General features: G+C 47.3%; 1 protein-coding gene across 3 annotated transcripts in view; it reads left to right on the top strand.

The window, feature by feature from the left end:
* The window catches only part of ARHGEF7 (Rho guanine nucleotide exchange factor 7), a 180476-nt gene that overhangs the window by 130991 nt on the left and 32991 nt on the right, over window positions 1–16494 (top strand). For all 3 annotated transcript variants that reach the window (XM_075336661.1, XM_075336663.1, XM_075336662.1), the window contains 4 exons: window positions 1586–1732; window positions 3717–3803; window positions 5458–5536; window positions 8293–8432. In XM_075336661.1, the coding sequence (XP_075192776.1) occupies window positions 1586–1732; window positions 3717–3803; window positions 5458–5536; window positions 8293–8432 (453 nt within the window). The remainder of the gene's footprint in view (window positions 1–1585; window positions 1733–3716; window positions 3804–5457; window positions 5537–8292; window positions 8433–16494) is intronic.

Below are 16494 nucleotides of genomic sequence, written 5' to 3'. Positions count from 1 at the left end.
TATCGGCCTTAGGGGCACTGTTTCATTGTAGTCTGGCGCAGAATGAATGGATTTGCCGGTTCATTAAATCTAAGTCCAGGTCTGTACCTGTTCAGGCTCCCAGGGTTCCCCCATGGGACCTTAATTTAGTGTTGGATGCCCTCACAGGGCCTCCGTTTGAGCCCTTAGGGGAAGTCCCTCTCAAACTGCTGTCCCTTAAGGTTTTTCTCCTCGTCGCACTCACCTCGGCCAGGCGGGTGGGGGATCTCCAAGCCTTGTCTGTGGTTCACCCTTATACCCAGATTCTGGATGATAGGGTAGTGTTGCGGACTGATCCCTTCTACTTGCCCAAGGTTTCTACACCGTTTCATAGGTCCCAAGAGATCGTGCTCCCTTCCCTCTGTGACCCCCCTCGGAACGAGGAGGAGGCTAGGTTACACACGTTGGATGTCCGGAGGGCCTTAGTCACGTACCTAGATAGGACTAGGGAATGGAGGAAGTCTCAGGTCCTGTTTGTCACTTTTCAGGGGCAGTCCAGGGGGCATGGGGCTTCTAAGGCTACATTGGCCAGATGGGTCAGGGATGCCATCGGTTTGGCGTACTCGGCTAAAGACGCCACTCCTCCTCCGGGCATAAGGGCGCACTCCACTAGAGCGGTGTCTACGTCTTGGGCGGAGAGGGCGGATGCCTCTCTTGACCAGATCTGTCGGGCGGCTACTTGGTCGTCTCCTGGGACTTTCTTTCGGCACTATAGGCTGGACTTGTCCTCCACAACTGACCTTTCCTTTGGGAGACGGGTCTTGCAGGCGGTGGTCCCTCCCTAAGGTGGATGGTCTATTTAAATCTCTCATGTGGTGCTGTCATGGGCGGCAGGGAAAAATCTTAATTACTCACCGGTAATGGGATTTTCAATAGCCCATGACAGCACCCTTAGTTCCCCCCCTATTCACTGGTTGTGGGCACCCTTCGGGGAGTGTTAGTTATGGGTGTTTTTCCTTGGGTGGTGGTATGATTAATCTGTTTCTTGTGTTTTGTTGGTCCTCTCTGGCTCTGAAAACCTACTGATGTGGAGGAGAGGTACCGCCTTTTTATCAGTGGGTTTCCTGTCCTGATGTGGGCGGAACCTATCTCTCATGTGGTGCTGTCATGGGCTATTGAAAATCCCATTACCGGTGAGTAATTAAGATTATCACAAGTTGGATGCTAGTGAAGAAAGACTTGTGCATTCTCACATTTTATAGTTGAGTTGATGAATAGACATACCCCCAAGTGCTTTGTGGTCACTTGTTAACAGCAGTGCCAATCCATGTTGTCAGTGTTGGAAACTAAACCTCACAGCCTCCCAGGGTTGCCCTGTCAAGAATTGGAGGAGATGAAAATGACTAGTTTTGTCAGTGTTCCTCTTATGGACCAAATGATGCAAAGTTGTCTACTGAAAGATGGGGTATAATGTGTTTTACCCTGTTTTTTTGGTTTTTTTTTTTTTCTTCAGATAACACTATTGAAAAGTTGCCTTTTTCTGTGGAAATGTGTACAATTAGATGTAATTTTGGGAAATTGAAGTATTTTCCCCAACTATGACACCTCCATGTATTTTTTTTTGCAGGCACAATGTCAAGAGGTGAGAAAACGAAAGGAATTGGAACTGCAAATTCTAAATGAGGCTATACGTGGCTGGGAAGGCGACGACATTAAGACCCTTGGTTCAGTAATATATATGTCCCAAGTGATGATACAATGTTCAGGGAGTGAGGTAAGTGTTGTGTTTTTTTATACTGAATGATTTGTGATGTTTTATGCTAAGGTTCTTGTTTGAATTTGATCTGTAACTTCACATTTATGCATATAATTGACTGTATTGTGATCATAACTCTAGTTACTCTTCTTTAAGTGGTTTGGTCACCGCCACTAATTTTTGATTCAAGAGGCATGTGTCACCAATGACGTTGACTCTAAAGATTTGCACATGTGGCAGGTATCTGTAAATGTGACTTTATCAATGCCACTCGCCTCCTGATCAGCTTTGGACAACCATTCAAGTAAAACCCGTCATACTTAGAGGTTTTTCAATACTAATTTCACCCCCTTTCATTTGTCCTAACTCTTCCTAACTAACACTTCCTAATATACTTCTTTTACTTAACCTGCTCCTGTAAGTATATTTCTCTTTGGCGTGTATATTCCTATGTTGATGTTCTGACTATGGTCCTTTTGGTCTGGAGACCGTAATCAGAAAAACTGAGCAGGGCTTGTCACTGTTGGGTGTGGGGCTGTCTCTCAGTGAGGGGAGGCTATTAGCTGTTAGGTAGTTTTTAACAGGCAGTGTAGGTGATAGTCAGCCATATAACGTTTAGGACAGTGTTTCTCAACTCCAGTCCTCAAGACATCAACAGATCATGTTTTCAGTTTTTCCTCAATATTAGACAAGGAATAATTCCATCACCTGTGCAACATTAATGAAAGACTGAAAACCTGATTGAGGGAAAACCTGAAAAAATGTTCTGTTGGTGGGTCTTGAGGACTGGAGTTGAGAAACACTGGTTTAGGAATTTATCCAGAGCAGTGTCGGTCCGCGGCCGCACTTATCTAATACGGAATTGGCTTCCCACCTGCCATTTTTAATCCTTGTCTATTTATATAATTTAATAAAGTTTATTTGATTAGGTCTTTAGGTAGGGTACCTCTTGTTGCCCATTGGGCAAATAGTTTGTATAATTACCCCTACGCTGACCAGGTGTGACAATCAGAGGTTAGTGTTTGTGTCTCTCAGTGAGTGACACCAGTTTGGGCACGCATGCCCAGATCACACTTCACTCTCCTCTCATCCTGGTTTACAGTCCGGTGCTTTTATGTGACAAGCGCTGTGATATGTAAGTCGTGTGATGTGATATAATCTAATGATCGGCACATCATAGTGCAGACTTCACTCTCCTCTCAGCCTGCCTTACAATGTTGTGCTTTACGGTGTGAAGAGCGCTGTGATGTGCCGATCATTATATAGTATATCACATCACACATGATCTGCACATCACAGCAAATCAGGTTGGTGAAATTTGGAACGCATGGCCTTGATCGTATCAAGCTATTAGTTATTTGTCTACATGTACTCAGGCTAAGCTTGTCCACACACAGCCCTTGAAAAAGGTTGCCTGCGTTGCAGCCGAAACTCATCTCTTGAACAATTTTGTTTGTCATGTAAGTCCACTATTTTTATGCATGTTGGAATAAAGCACTGAAAAGATTTTTAAAATGAGAGCTGGAAGTTCTTTTCCTCATTTTTAAGTGAATCACTGACACCGCACACAGAGTTGGGCGGGGGAAGGGGTGCATATTCATTTTAATATTTAACACAATTTCCAATCACTGACATGGGTGGGATTATGGGCAGGGGAAGGGGTGAACATTCATTTTTCATTAACGGGCAACCCAATCACTGACATCATTACAAAATATAAGACATCCCCTCGTAAATAAGCCCTAGTGCATCTTTTGGAGCCAAAAATATTAGATTTCACAAGGCTCACTTTTGAAAATTGGTAGGTAGTCCAAGCCAGTCCAGGACTGTCTATGTTCATGCGGCTTACTGTCAGAACATTAGGTTTAGTGACTAGTGTGAAAATCCTGATATGAAATGTAACATAAAATCCACTCTGAGGATGCATTCCCTATTGACGCAGAAGCTGATGTAATGTGAATGCCCAGTGTGCCACTTACTGATGTACTTTCTTCTCTTGTAGGAAAAGAATGAGAGGTATCTTCTCCTTTTCCCCAATGTATTATTAATGCTTTCTGCCAGTCCAAGAATGAGTGGCTTTATTTATCAGGTAAACCTACTGACGTGTTATCTGCTATGCTTTTATTTATTTTCTACTTCCGATTTCATGTGGTCTCTATGTCCATTGGATTATAGCTGTGTCTGCATGTTTAAGAGTACAGTCATACCTCGCTTAACGAGTAACCCACTTAACGAGAATTTCGCTTAACAAGCAAAGCTTTCTGTAAATTTGTAACCTGGTTTTACTAGAAAGCTTTGCTGTACGAGCGAAATACTCACCGCACACACTTCCGGTTCCGTCCATCCACCGTGCACTGACCCGCCCTTGCAGTCCACACAAACACACACATGTACGCACAAACACACGCACGCACATTCAGTATTATGCTCACCTTACCTTCCGTTCCACCGCCGGTCTCATGGTTCTTGTAGTTCCCGTGTACATCGCGACGTCCTTGTGGCAAGACCCAGGAGGCCTGCGATGGAACGGAAGGTAAGGTGAGCATATAATATAACATAATATAGTGTACCTTTCGATTCATCGCCGGCCTCTTGGGTCCTGTAGTTCGCCGCTCCACTCCAGGCTGTGTATCGGCATCTATAGCAACAAGCCAGGAACTTCCTGTCACCGCTACTGAAAGGCAGCGCGCTGGCCAATCAGAGGCAAGCGGCTCTGCCTTTGACGTCAGCGCTCTGGCTAGGAAGTTCCTCGTCGTTATGGTAACGCGATACACAGCCCGGCCCCGTACCAGAGAACAGCAAGTCCCAGGAGACCGGCGATGGAACGGAAGGTAAGGTGAGCATATAATATGTGCGTGTGCGCGCGTGCTTGTGTGTTTGTGTGTGTTTGTACATGTTTGTGTGTGTTTGTGTATGTGTGGAATGACAGAATAGGGGACCAGGATGGGACATTTAACACATTGTGGAGCGAATCATCTGCATTGCAATGATTTCCTATGGGAAATCTTGCTTTGCTGAACGAGTAACTTGGTTAACAAGCACACTCCCAGAACGGATTGTTCTCGTTAAGCAAGGTTCCACTGTATTTCTGTATAACGTAGGGGGAGATTTTTTTTTTTGCCAATTTCTGAGATAAACCAATTTTGCATGCCCAGCACTTTTTTGGGGGGTGAGATTGACACTACTGATAACAAAAAAATGTTAATTTTGTGCCCTGGACCAGCATCGCTAGCTGGACAGAATAATGTGTCCAGTGATGGAAGACATCCGGAGAGACGAATGGAGCCTCTGGGTACAAAACTCTTCCCATAGGAAGCTGTAGTATCAGTTTTGTTATCAGGAATTCCTGACCGGAGGGCTGGACATAGGTCGCCTGTACATAAATGTGACAAATATGCATTTCAAAGTTTCTGCAAATTATGATCAGAAGGGCAGACTTTATAGCCTTCCTGTCTGTACTCCCGTTGATAAATACTACAAATGTCTCTTTCCCAGACTGAAATGGCTCCTTGGAGGGAACAATACATTGCATTCAGCCGCACAGAGTGTGAACTATAAGTTCGGCTTTCCTTGGTCTTGTGTAGATGAGATCTAAGTGTTGTCTTTACTACCAGCCTCAGTATTTGTCTGATTTCTATACTACTGCTTCATATTCCAGATATTAGTACTGTCTGCACGGTGCGCTCTCTACTGTATTATTATTCTTGTAGGATAGATTGTCACTTTTTTGTCTTTTTATTCAGGGGAAACTTCCATTAACGGGAACTTGCATCACCAAGCTAGAAGACAATGAAAATCACAAGAATGCCTATGAAATTTCTGGTAGTCTTCAATTTCTTCATATTTAACCCCTTCAGCCCCCGGGCACTTTCCGTTTTTGCGTTTTTGTTTTTTGCTCCCCTTCTTCCGAGAGGCGTAACTTTTTTATTTTTCCATCAATCTTGCCATATGAGGGCTTGTTTTTTGCGGGACGAGTTGTACTTTTAAATGAAACCATAAGTTTTACCATATAGTGTACTGGAAAACGGCAAAAAAATTCCAAGTGCGGAAAAATTGCAAAAAAAGTGGGATTGTACAATAGTTTTTGGGATATTTTATTCACCGTGTTCACTATATGGTAAAACTGATGTGTGGGTATGATGCCTCAGGTCGGTGCGAGTTTATAGACACCAAACATGTATAGGTTTACTTGTATCTAAGGGGTTAAAAAAATTCACAAGCTTGTCCGAAAAACGTGGTGCACGTTTTGCGCCATTTTCCAAAACCCGTAGCGTTCTCATTTTTCAGGATCTGAGGCTCAGTGATGGCTTATTTTTTGCGTCTCGACCTGACGTTCTTAACGGTACCATTTTTGCGCAGATGCTACGTTTTGATCGCCTGTTATTGCATTTTGCGCAAAATTTGCGGCGACCAAAAAACGTAATTTTGGCGTTTGGAATTTTTTTGCCGCTACGCCGTTTACTGATCAGATTCATTGATTTTATATTTTGATAGATCGGGCATTTCTGAACGTGGCGATACCAAATATGTGTGTATTTTTTATTTTTTTAACCCTTTAATTTTCAATGGGGTGAAAGGGGGGTGATTTGAACTTTTAGGTTTTTTTATTTTTTTTTAATTTTTTAAAACTTTTTTTTTACTTTTTTTTTTTATTTTACTAGTCCCCCTAGGGGGCTATTGCGATCAGCAATCCGATCGCTCTGCACTATCTGCAGATCTCAGCTACAGAGCTGAGAACTGCAGATTTGCTGCTTCACTTTCAATGCCGGCTGTATTCCGGCATTGAGAGGAAGTGACTCATGTTAGCCACAGGCGTCATCACATGACCCTGTGCTACCGTGGCAACCGCCGAAAGTCACGTGATCATGTCACGTGACTTCCGGCGGGGGCGGGGTAAGTCACTGTCATGGCGGCGCCCATATACATATCGCTGCCAAGACTTTGGCAGCGAAATGTAAGGGGTTAATGGCCGCGGGTGGAAGCGATTCCACCCGCGGCTAGCAGGCACACATATCAGCTGTTGATAACAGCTGATATGTGCGCGTCTCGCCGCCGCCGACCGGCGGCAGGGGGCGGGGCTTACGGCACACGATCCATGACGTATCTAGTACGTCATGGGTCGTTAAGGGGTTAAACCTCCACTTGGCAATGGGCTCGTGTTTAATAATAATATGGTTTACAAATGAGCATGTACAATCCCTTTAATTATTCTGGTGGACTTTCTTTAGGATTGGCCATCAGTATCAGATAGTTGTCAGTCCAACGATCACTGCTCCCTCAGATCAGCATTTCACAGCTCTGGTTGCTGGATGTAAATGGAATTAATGGAGCCAGAACGCCACTGCCATTATGAGAACTGTACCTTAACCCCTGTTCAATGCAATAGGAGCGGAGCTGCAGTTCTCCATAATGGCCACTACACAGTGAATGAAGCTATAGGTTTCCAGTCCCATTAATTGTTTAAATTCGGTTGATTGGTGTAGGTGATGTGTTGGTGGCTTGCCTCCATTCCCACCACTGCCCATGTAAGAAGGTACAGCAGATTATACTAGTTAACTATCAGAAGCAGCAACAGAAAATAGATATGAATTTCTTTTAAACAGGACCCTTCACAATGTTTTTTTCTTATTCTCCACTACTGGACAAACCTCAGCTCAATCTATTCAGCACTGGAATTACAATAAAACCTGTGAACACTTGCCTCCTGCAGCGGCGCCATTCCAGCTAAATCTGTGCCGCTGTTCTTGGCGGGATGTAACATTGTCAAGTGCTGCCTTTACTATTTAATCAGGGCAGCCTCTCATTGGCTGCAGCCAGCATGCCACGTAACAATGTTGCGTCGCTGACGTGGACAATGTTGCTGACCTGGATGGAACAGCGCTGCTTCAAAAGCTATAGTATACAATGGTTTTGTTTTTAATTCCTCCGCGAAACTGATTAACTTGGGGTTATCCAGTAGTCAGAAACCCCTTTTAAATTGAAAGGTACAATTAAAAGGGAGACAATCACCAGGATTTTCGCATATAACCTAATGCCAGTGCTATACTGGCACTATCAGACTGATCCTATACATACCTTTAGTGGTCAGCTCTGATGTTTAGGTTTTGAAATCCAAGAAAGTAAAGTTTGTAAAATGAGCAGCTTGTTGACTGACAGTTGCACTAGAAGAGATCATGTATTCATAGTTATCCCCTCCCCCTGTTAGAATTAGCATAAGTATTATACAAATGATTCACTTTGTCTAGCAGGACCTGTGGTGAGGTCATACCATCATACCTTTAAAAGGTATCAACCACTGAGGACTTCAGTTCTTTTGAACAATTTTTGACCATTTTTAGTGATATGTACAGTTGAAATTATAGTGTTTGGTATGTATTAGGCTTCAAAATATTATTGTATGGTATGCCGGTCATGGGGTGAAGAAAATAAAAATCATCTTTAGAGATTACAGGGCACCTTGTGTTGTAGTGTCTTACTGTGCATGCCCCACTTTGATAAGTTTAGTACAAGTTTTGCCAACTTGTAAATGCTCGCCTTTACACTATTGCTAATGTTTGTATCCTATTTCCTATTTCTAGGTAACATGATTGAACGGATAACAGTGTCATGTAATAACCAACAAGATCTTCAAGAGTGGGTTGACCATCTACATAAACAGACGAAATTCACGTCTATGACCACCCCAACAATAAAGCCTCATTCTGTGCCCTGTCACACTGTAAGACTCCTTTACTGATGATGTTTTAGATTTGCATGTACCTGATCCTTACAGGCATTGCTGGAATTCTGGAAAAAAAATGATCTCTTGACAGCAAACTGCTGATTTGGAGGACACCAGTTTGTGCTACTAATACAAAAGTAATTTGCAGGCAGCAATCTTTATCTTGTGGGCCTACTGTGAATCATAACATTACAGCGAATGCTGCAGATGAGTGTCCATGACACTGCTGTAGCATACAAATCTAGCTCCATACCCTTTAGGTTCTGTCTACATGTCATGGATAGGCTTTTCCATCTAGCAACGGAAATTGATCTACACTGCAGACGGAAATTCCTCATCACGTCGATTTATGCCCGTTTCACATATCCGGTATTTCGCCAGATTGCAAGATCCGGCACACTCCAGTACAGTGTAATACTGTACCATGGCATCGCGGCAAGCTCCAATCACATGCTCCGGTTACATGACAGCATGTGCCCAGAGGTTGCCGCGATGCCATTGTACTGTATTACACTGTACTGGAGTGTCCCGGATCCGGCAATCTGGCGAACTACCGGATGTGTGAAACGGGCCTTAACTTTGCAGTGATACACATATATATATATATATATATATATATATATATATATATATATATATATATATATAATCACTGCAAAGTTAAGGCCCGTTTCACACATCCGGTAGTTCGCCAGATTGCCGGATCCGGGACACTCCGGTATAATAAAATATAATGGATATAATTTAATAGTGTACTTGTACATTTTTTCACACATAAAACGTTTTTATGGAAAATCCACAACTAATCTGTTACCTGTAAAGGTGATTCAAACCCCACTTCATGCCTAGAAAACACAGCAGATTATAATCTATCCTATTGATGTATGTAATGGTATGTAAGTGTACTAAATGGAATCTGTCACCAGGAGTTTACTATGTAATCTGAGAGCAGTATGATGTAGGGGCAGAGAGTGGTCACTTATTGGTCACAATCACCATTTTCTCTGCTGCAGGTCTACCAGTTCTCTGAATGCTGTGCCATGTATGACCCCACCACACCACTGATTAGCAGCTGTCTATGCACAGTATACACATAAAGCTGCCAATCAGTGGTGGGGGTGTGGTTAAACAAAGCATGAAGGACTAGTCCTGTAATGATAATTTCCTGCTGACAAAACACTGATTTTATTGAAACACACATTTTCGTAAATGTCACATCACTGGAATCAGGGTCTCAGCTCCTACATTATGCTGTTCTCAGATACATAGCAAAAACATGCTTTAAGATACCCTTTAAAACACTTATTGATCGCTGACTTCCCCAGTTTCCAGAATAATTCTGATCCTTTTCTGTGTCATATGACCTGAACTCTGATGATTAACCGGTTATCCCAGGGGTTTGTGTGTTTCACGTCTCCTGTTTGCCGGTCAAGTCATTGACAAAGCGTACAATCTCCATTTACATTACATAGTTTTGGAAACAATTCAAAATTCAGCTCACCCATATTTATGCTTGATCTTGAACCTTCTGCTGCCGGACTTTTCAGGCGTGCTCCCCCAGTAACAACCGAACAAAGAAAAACTTCTGTCCAGTGCAATAACAAGCATTCAGGTAGTAATTCAAGTCGTTTTTACTACCTGAATCCTTGTTATTGCGCTGGACAGAAGCTTTTCTTTGTTTGACAGTTTTGGAAAGTGGTAATGACAATTTCTTCATCGTTCCTTCCATGGGAGACCCAGACCATGGGTGTATAGCTACTGCCTCCGGAGGACACACAAAGTACTACACTCAAAACGTGTAGCTCCTCCCTCCGGGCTATATACACCCCCTGGATGACAATCTAACCAGTTCAATGCTTTGTGTTTCAGGAGGCCACACACACACATGCATTCTCTGATTTTTCATTTTTAAGATTTTATTTTTAAAGATATGGAAGAAAAGCGGGTCCAGTCTGGACTCCCGGCATGTCCCTTCACACCCCACTGTGTCGGCGGTGCTGTTAAGGTTGACCTTGCAAGGCTGGAGCCTTCACATGCCGCGCTCCTTCAACATCCTTTTCAGGCTCTGGTTTGAAGTGGGAGCCATCACGGTCCTCTCTGCTGTGCAGGAGACCGGTCTCCATCCGCAGCCCTGTCAGGTTCCTGCTGGACGGAGCATTTCACCTTCCCTCAGGGACATGGCCCTGCGTCTCAAAAGCTAAGTATTGAGACGTTTTTTCAGGGGTCCCGGGTACTTTTATTGAGGGGAGAGTATGTTGTTTGTCTTTTACTGTAATTCCGGCCGGTTCTCGGTGTTTTTCCGGAGAACCGCGCCGGGGGTGCCTGCTCGTCGGCCGCACGTTAAAAATCTAGGCCCCGGCTTCAGTTTGGGCCTAGTTTCGGTTTCGGCTTCCCTGCATGTCATTCATGCACAGGCATAGCGTGGCGCCGCCCACCGGCCGGCCAGCAGAGGGGAGGACACTCCTTTCTGTGGAGATGTTCCCTCCCCTGTATCTCTCCTTGGCCCTCCGGTTTCCTGCTCTTGGGCTTCTCCCGCCCCCCTCCTCCTTCCAGCGCCATTTTCTCAGCGTTCTTACACTGGTCGGCGCTGGATGCTGCAGCTGCTGCTGTTTAGGAAGGCTGACGCTTCACTGGGGGTCTGAGCTGTGGAATCCGGAGGGCACACAGAGAGCGGTCTGGTAAGCCACAACCTCTGGTTGTGGGCTTTTTATTATACACTCTCAGGGCATTCTACAGGAGTGTATTCTTGCTGCAGAGCCTCCACCTCAGCAGCATGTCTGTCACTAGGAGCAAGGCTGCAAAGCTCTACGCTATATGCACTGCTTGTAAGCTCATTCTGCCAGAGCCAAGCACATACCCACATTGTGATGCCTGCTCTAACATGGTGGTCCCTCAGCCTGGAGCCTCCTCAGGGGTTCCTCCGGCCGCTCCAGCCCCGGTGACTGATCCCCCGGCCTGGGTAGCATCTTTTTCCAGAGCTATTTCCCAGTCTTTTGCCGACTCTATGGGACAACTGTCCCGGACACTGCTGACCATGAATCAGCCCCCTTCTCAGGCCGCCTCTGTTGCTCCAGAGCATGTTTTAGGACCCCGTCCTCCTAAACGGAGACGCAGGGACCCTTCTCCTTCCTCGTCCCACGGCTCTGATTCACGGGCCGAGGTGCAGGGTGAGGAGGATACTTTTACTGTGGGTTCAGACGCTAGCTCTAGGTACCCCATTGCCTTGTCTGAGGATGATGCGGATGTTAGTGACTTGATTGCGTCCATTAACTCCGTCCTGAACCTCACGCCACCAGTGTCAGAGGAACCAGCCTCTCTGGTGGAGATATATCAGTTTGCCTCACCTAAGAAGGCTCGGAGTACGTTTTTTAACCACTCCAGTTTTCAGGCCACTGTCACCAAACCCAGGGCCTGTCCTGACAAACGCTTTCCAAAGCGTAGTTCTGATGACCGTTTTCCTTTTCCACCAGAAGTGGTCAAGGAGTGGGCTCAGTCCCCAAAGGTAGACCCTCCGGTGTCTAGAATCTCAGCCCGCACAGTCGTAGCGGTGGCTGATGGCACCTCTCTTAAGGATCCCACTGACCGCCAGGTTGACCTTCTGGCCAAGTCTGTATATGAGGCGGCAGGAGCCTCCTTCTCCCCGTCTTTTGCGGCAGTGTGGGCTCTTAAGGCAGTCTCTGCCTCTCTGGCGGAAATACATTCCCTCACCAGGGACTCTATGCCTGAGATGGAGGCCTTAACTTCTCAGGCTTCGTCTTTTTCATCCTACGCCATGTCTGCCATTCTGGAGGCTTCTCACCGCACGGCGGTGGCCTCCGCTAACTCTCTCGCGATCCGCAGGATTTTGTGGCTTCGAGAGTGGAAGGCAGACGCTTCTTCTAAGAAGTACCTTGCGGGCCTCCCCTTTGCTGGGTCCCGGCTGTTTGGTGAACAACTGGATGAAATAATTAAGGAAGCTACTGGAGGGAAGAGTACTTCCTTGCCACAAGCTAAAGCCAAGAGACCTGTCCAGGTCAGGAACCAATCGAGGTTTCGTTCCTTTCGTTCCTCTAACTGGTCAGCCTCTAAGCCCTCAGCCTCGTCCACTACCGCAGCCAAGGATCGTAAACCCATCTGGCGCGCAAAGCCGCGTCCTCAGAAGTCTGGAGGAGCCGCTGCCACTAAGGCAGCCCCCTCTTGACTATCTGGCTGCGCCAGCAACGTCCTTAGTCGGTGGCAGGCTCTCCCGCTTTGGCGACGTGTTGTTTCAACACGTCTCCGATCAGTGGGTGCGGGATATCATCTCCCACGGCTACAGGATAGAATTTTCCTCCAGCCCGCCAAACAGATTTTTTCTGTCAACTCCCCCCTGCTCCAAGGCCGCCGCCTTCTCTCAGGCCGTGGCATCCCTGCAGGCCAACGGTGTTATTGTTCCGGTTCCCGCTCGGGAACGGTTCAGAGGTTTCTACTCCAACCTCTTTCTAGTCCCCAAGAAGGACGGTTCCTTCCGGCCCATCCTGGATCTCAAGCTTCTCAACAAGCATGTTCAGGTGCGGCGTTTTCGCATGGATGCATCAATGACCCAGGGAGATTTTCTGGCATCCATCGACATCAGGGATGCCTATCTGCACGTGCCTATCGCGGTTTCACACCAGCGTTGGCTCCGCTTTGCAATCGGAGAAGAACATTTCCAATTCGTGGCTCTCCCCTTCGGGTTAGCCACGGCCCCGCGTGTTTTCACCAAGGTTATGGCAGCAGTGGTTGCGGTCCTGCACCTTCAGGGGTTTGCAGTAATCCCCTACCTGGACGACCTTCTAGTCAAGGCCTCATCCAGGACAGACTGCCAGCGGAGTGTCTCGCTCACTCTCGCCACGCTTGTTCAGTTCGGGTGGCTTGTCAACCTGTCCAAGTCCACTCTGACCCCGACCCAGGGGCTTCTGTACCTAGGGATGCAATTCGAGACTCTGCCGGCACTTGTGAAGTTGCCCTTGGTCAAACAGCAGTCCCTTCAGCTAGCGGTGCGCTCTCTGCTGAGGCACCGCCGTCATTCCATCAGACACCTCATGCAGGTGCTGGGTCAGATGGTGGCGTCAATGGAAGCGGTTCCATTTGCACAGTTCCATCTGCGTCCCCTGCAGTTGGACATTCTCCGCTGTTGGAACAAGCGGACCTCTTCCCTGCACAAGCTAGTGGCTCTGTCGCCACAGACCAGGAGCTCTCTTCAGTGGTGGCTTCGGCCCCTCTCTCTGTCACAGGGACGCTCCTTCCTGACTCCGTCCTGGGTGATTCTCACCACAGATGCCAGCCTCTCCGGTTGGGGAGCAGTTTTTCTCCATCACCGAGCACAGGGCACTTGGACTCCGTCCGAGTCAGCCCTCCCGATCAATGTGCTGGAGATCAGAGCTGTGTTTCTAGCTCTCCTAGCCTTGCACCACCTGTTGGCGGGCAGGCACATTCGAGTCCAGTCGGACAACGCGACAACGGTTGCCTACATCAATCACCAGGGCGGAACTCGCAGCCGCCTGGCGATGTTGGAGGTTCAACGAATCCTCCAGTGGACGGAGGACTCCAAGTCCTCCATATCAGCAGTCCACATCCCAGGCGTAGAAAACTGGGAGGCCGATTATCTCAGCCGTCAAACCGTGGACAGCGGCGAGTGGGCCCTACACCCGGCAGTCTTCAGGTCAATCTGCCGCAAGTGGGGTACTCCGGAAGTGGATCTAATGGCATCCCGGCACAACAACAAGGTTCCGGTTTACGTGGTTCGCTCCCACGATCCTCAGGCCTTCGCAGCGGATGCGCTGGTTCAGGATTGGTCCCAGTTCCGTCTGGCTTACGTGTTTCCCCCGCTAGCTCTCTTGCCCAGGGTTCTGCGCAAGATCAGAATGGAGGGCCGTCGGGTCATAATCATTGCTCCGGACTGGCCCAGGCGAGCTTGGTACCCAGACCTGCTCCGCCTGTCTGTAGAGGTGCCGTGGCATCTCCCAGACCGCCCAGACCTTCTCTCTCAAGGTCCGTTTTTCCGCCAGAATTCTGCGGCTCTCAGATTGACGGCGTGGCTCTTGAGTCCTGGATCTTGACGGCTTCTGGTATTCCTCCTGAAGTCATCTCCACTATGACTCAGGCTCGCAAGTCTTCTTCGGCCGGCCAAGATTTATCACAGGACTTGGAGGATCTTCCTGTCCTGGTGTCGCTCTTCCGACCATGCTCCTTGGCCGTTCTCCTTGCCGACCATCCTGTCTTTTCTACAGTCTGGTCTACAGCTAGGACTGTCCCTCAATTCCCTCAAGGGACAGGTGTCGGCTCTGTCGGTATTATTCCAGCGGCGTATCGCCCGACTGGCTCAGGTGCGCACCTTCATGCAGGGCGCAGCTCACATCATTCCTCCTTACCGGCGGCCTTTGGATCCCTGGGACCTTAATCTGGTCCTCACAGCCTTACAGAAACCCCCCTTTGAGCTTCTTAGGGAGGTTCCCTTGTTTAGACTTTCACAGAAAGTTGTTTTTCTAGTAGCCATAACTTCTCTCAGGAGAGTTTCTGATTTGGCTGCGCTCTCTTCGGAATCCCCCTTTTTGGTGTTTCACCAAGACAAGGTGGTTCTTCGTCCGACTCCGGACTTTCTCCCTAAGGTGGTGTCTTCTTTCCACCTTAACCAGGACATTTCATTGCCCTCTCTTTGTCCGGCCCCTGTGCATCGCTTTGAGAAGGCGTTGCACACCTTGGATTTGGTGCGGGCGCTCCGAATCTGTGTCACGCACCGCCGTTTTTAGGCGGTGCACCTCACTTTTTGTGCTAACCACGGGTCAGCGCAAGGGTCTCTCTGCTTCTAAACCGACCCTAGCTCGTTGGATTAGGTCGGCTATCGCCGATGCCTACCAGTGTTCTCAGGTGCCTCCCCCGCCGGGGATTAAGGCGCACTCGACCAGAGCTGTCGGTGCCTCCTGGGCTTTCAGGCACCAGGCTACGGCTCAGCAGGTTTGTCAGGCTGCCACTTGGTCCAGTCTGCACACTTTTTCGAAGCACTACCAAGTGCATGCTCATGCTTCGGCAGATGCGAGCTTGGGCAGACGCACCCTTCAGGCGGCTGTCGCCCATTTGTGAAGTTAGGTTTTGCCTACTTCTCAGTTTGGTTTATTTCCCACCCATGGACTGCTTTGGAACGTCCCATGGTCTGGGTCTCCCATGGAAGGAACGATGAAGAAAAAGAGAATTTTGTTTACTTACCGTAAATTCTTTTTCTTATAGTTCCGACATGGGAGACCCAGCACCCTCCCTGTTGCCTGTTGGCAGTTTTTGTTCCGTGTGTTTTCACGGGCTGTTGTTGTAGACAGAGTTCCGGTTTTTCCGAGTTTTACTCTATCTCTACTTATGGGTGGATGTCCTCCTTCAGCTTTTGCACTGAACTGGTTAGATTGTCATCCAGGGGGTGTATATAGCCCGGAGGGAGGAGCTACACGTTTTGAGTGTAGTACTTTGTGTGTCCTCCGGAGGCAGTAGCTATACACCCATGGTCTGGGTCTCCCATGTCGGAACTATAAGAAAAAGAATTTACGGTAAGTAAACAAAATTCTCTTTTTTTTATGATAACAATTTCATGCGCTTTGAGCGTTTTTGGACACATTAAGGCGCTCATCCCATTCACAGTATACAATTTTCATGAACAATGAATCTTTAGCGATCGAATCTGGTGGGTTATCGTCCAGTTTACATGCAGCTTTACACTGGAAAGCTGCACCGCCCCACATGGTAGACGCTGCCTAAACCAGAAAATAATTCGGAGGACTAAGGCGTTTAACCCCTTCACAAATTTTGATGTACATGCGCGTCAAGTCGTGTCCATGTCTTTGATGCGGACTTGTACATCTAATGCCCATCAGCATGCACGTGACGTGATTGCGGTGCGCCGATTTGATGTCATGACAGCTGTTGGTCTGTTGAAGACTCCTGCATCTGTCATTATGTTTTTCCTATGAACACAATCCGGTCACCGCTTCGAGACCCCTAACTGCATTATTAAATACAGTCAAAAGCAGAGGAAAAATTGAAAAAAGTGTAAAATATATATTATGTATGTGTGTGT

The sequence above is a fragment of the Anomaloglossus baeobatrachus genome, chromosome 2 (assembly GCF_048569485.1).
Source record: "Anomaloglossus baeobatrachus isolate aAnoBae1 chromosome 2, aAnoBae1.hap1, whole genome shotgun sequence".
Classification (NCBI taxonomy): domain Eukaryota; kingdom Metazoa; phylum Chordata; class Amphibia; order Anura; family Aromobatidae; genus Anomaloglossus; species Anomaloglossus baeobatrachus.
Note: the sequence above shows the minus strand (reverse complement) of the source record. Positions and strands in the feature narration are given on the sequence as shown.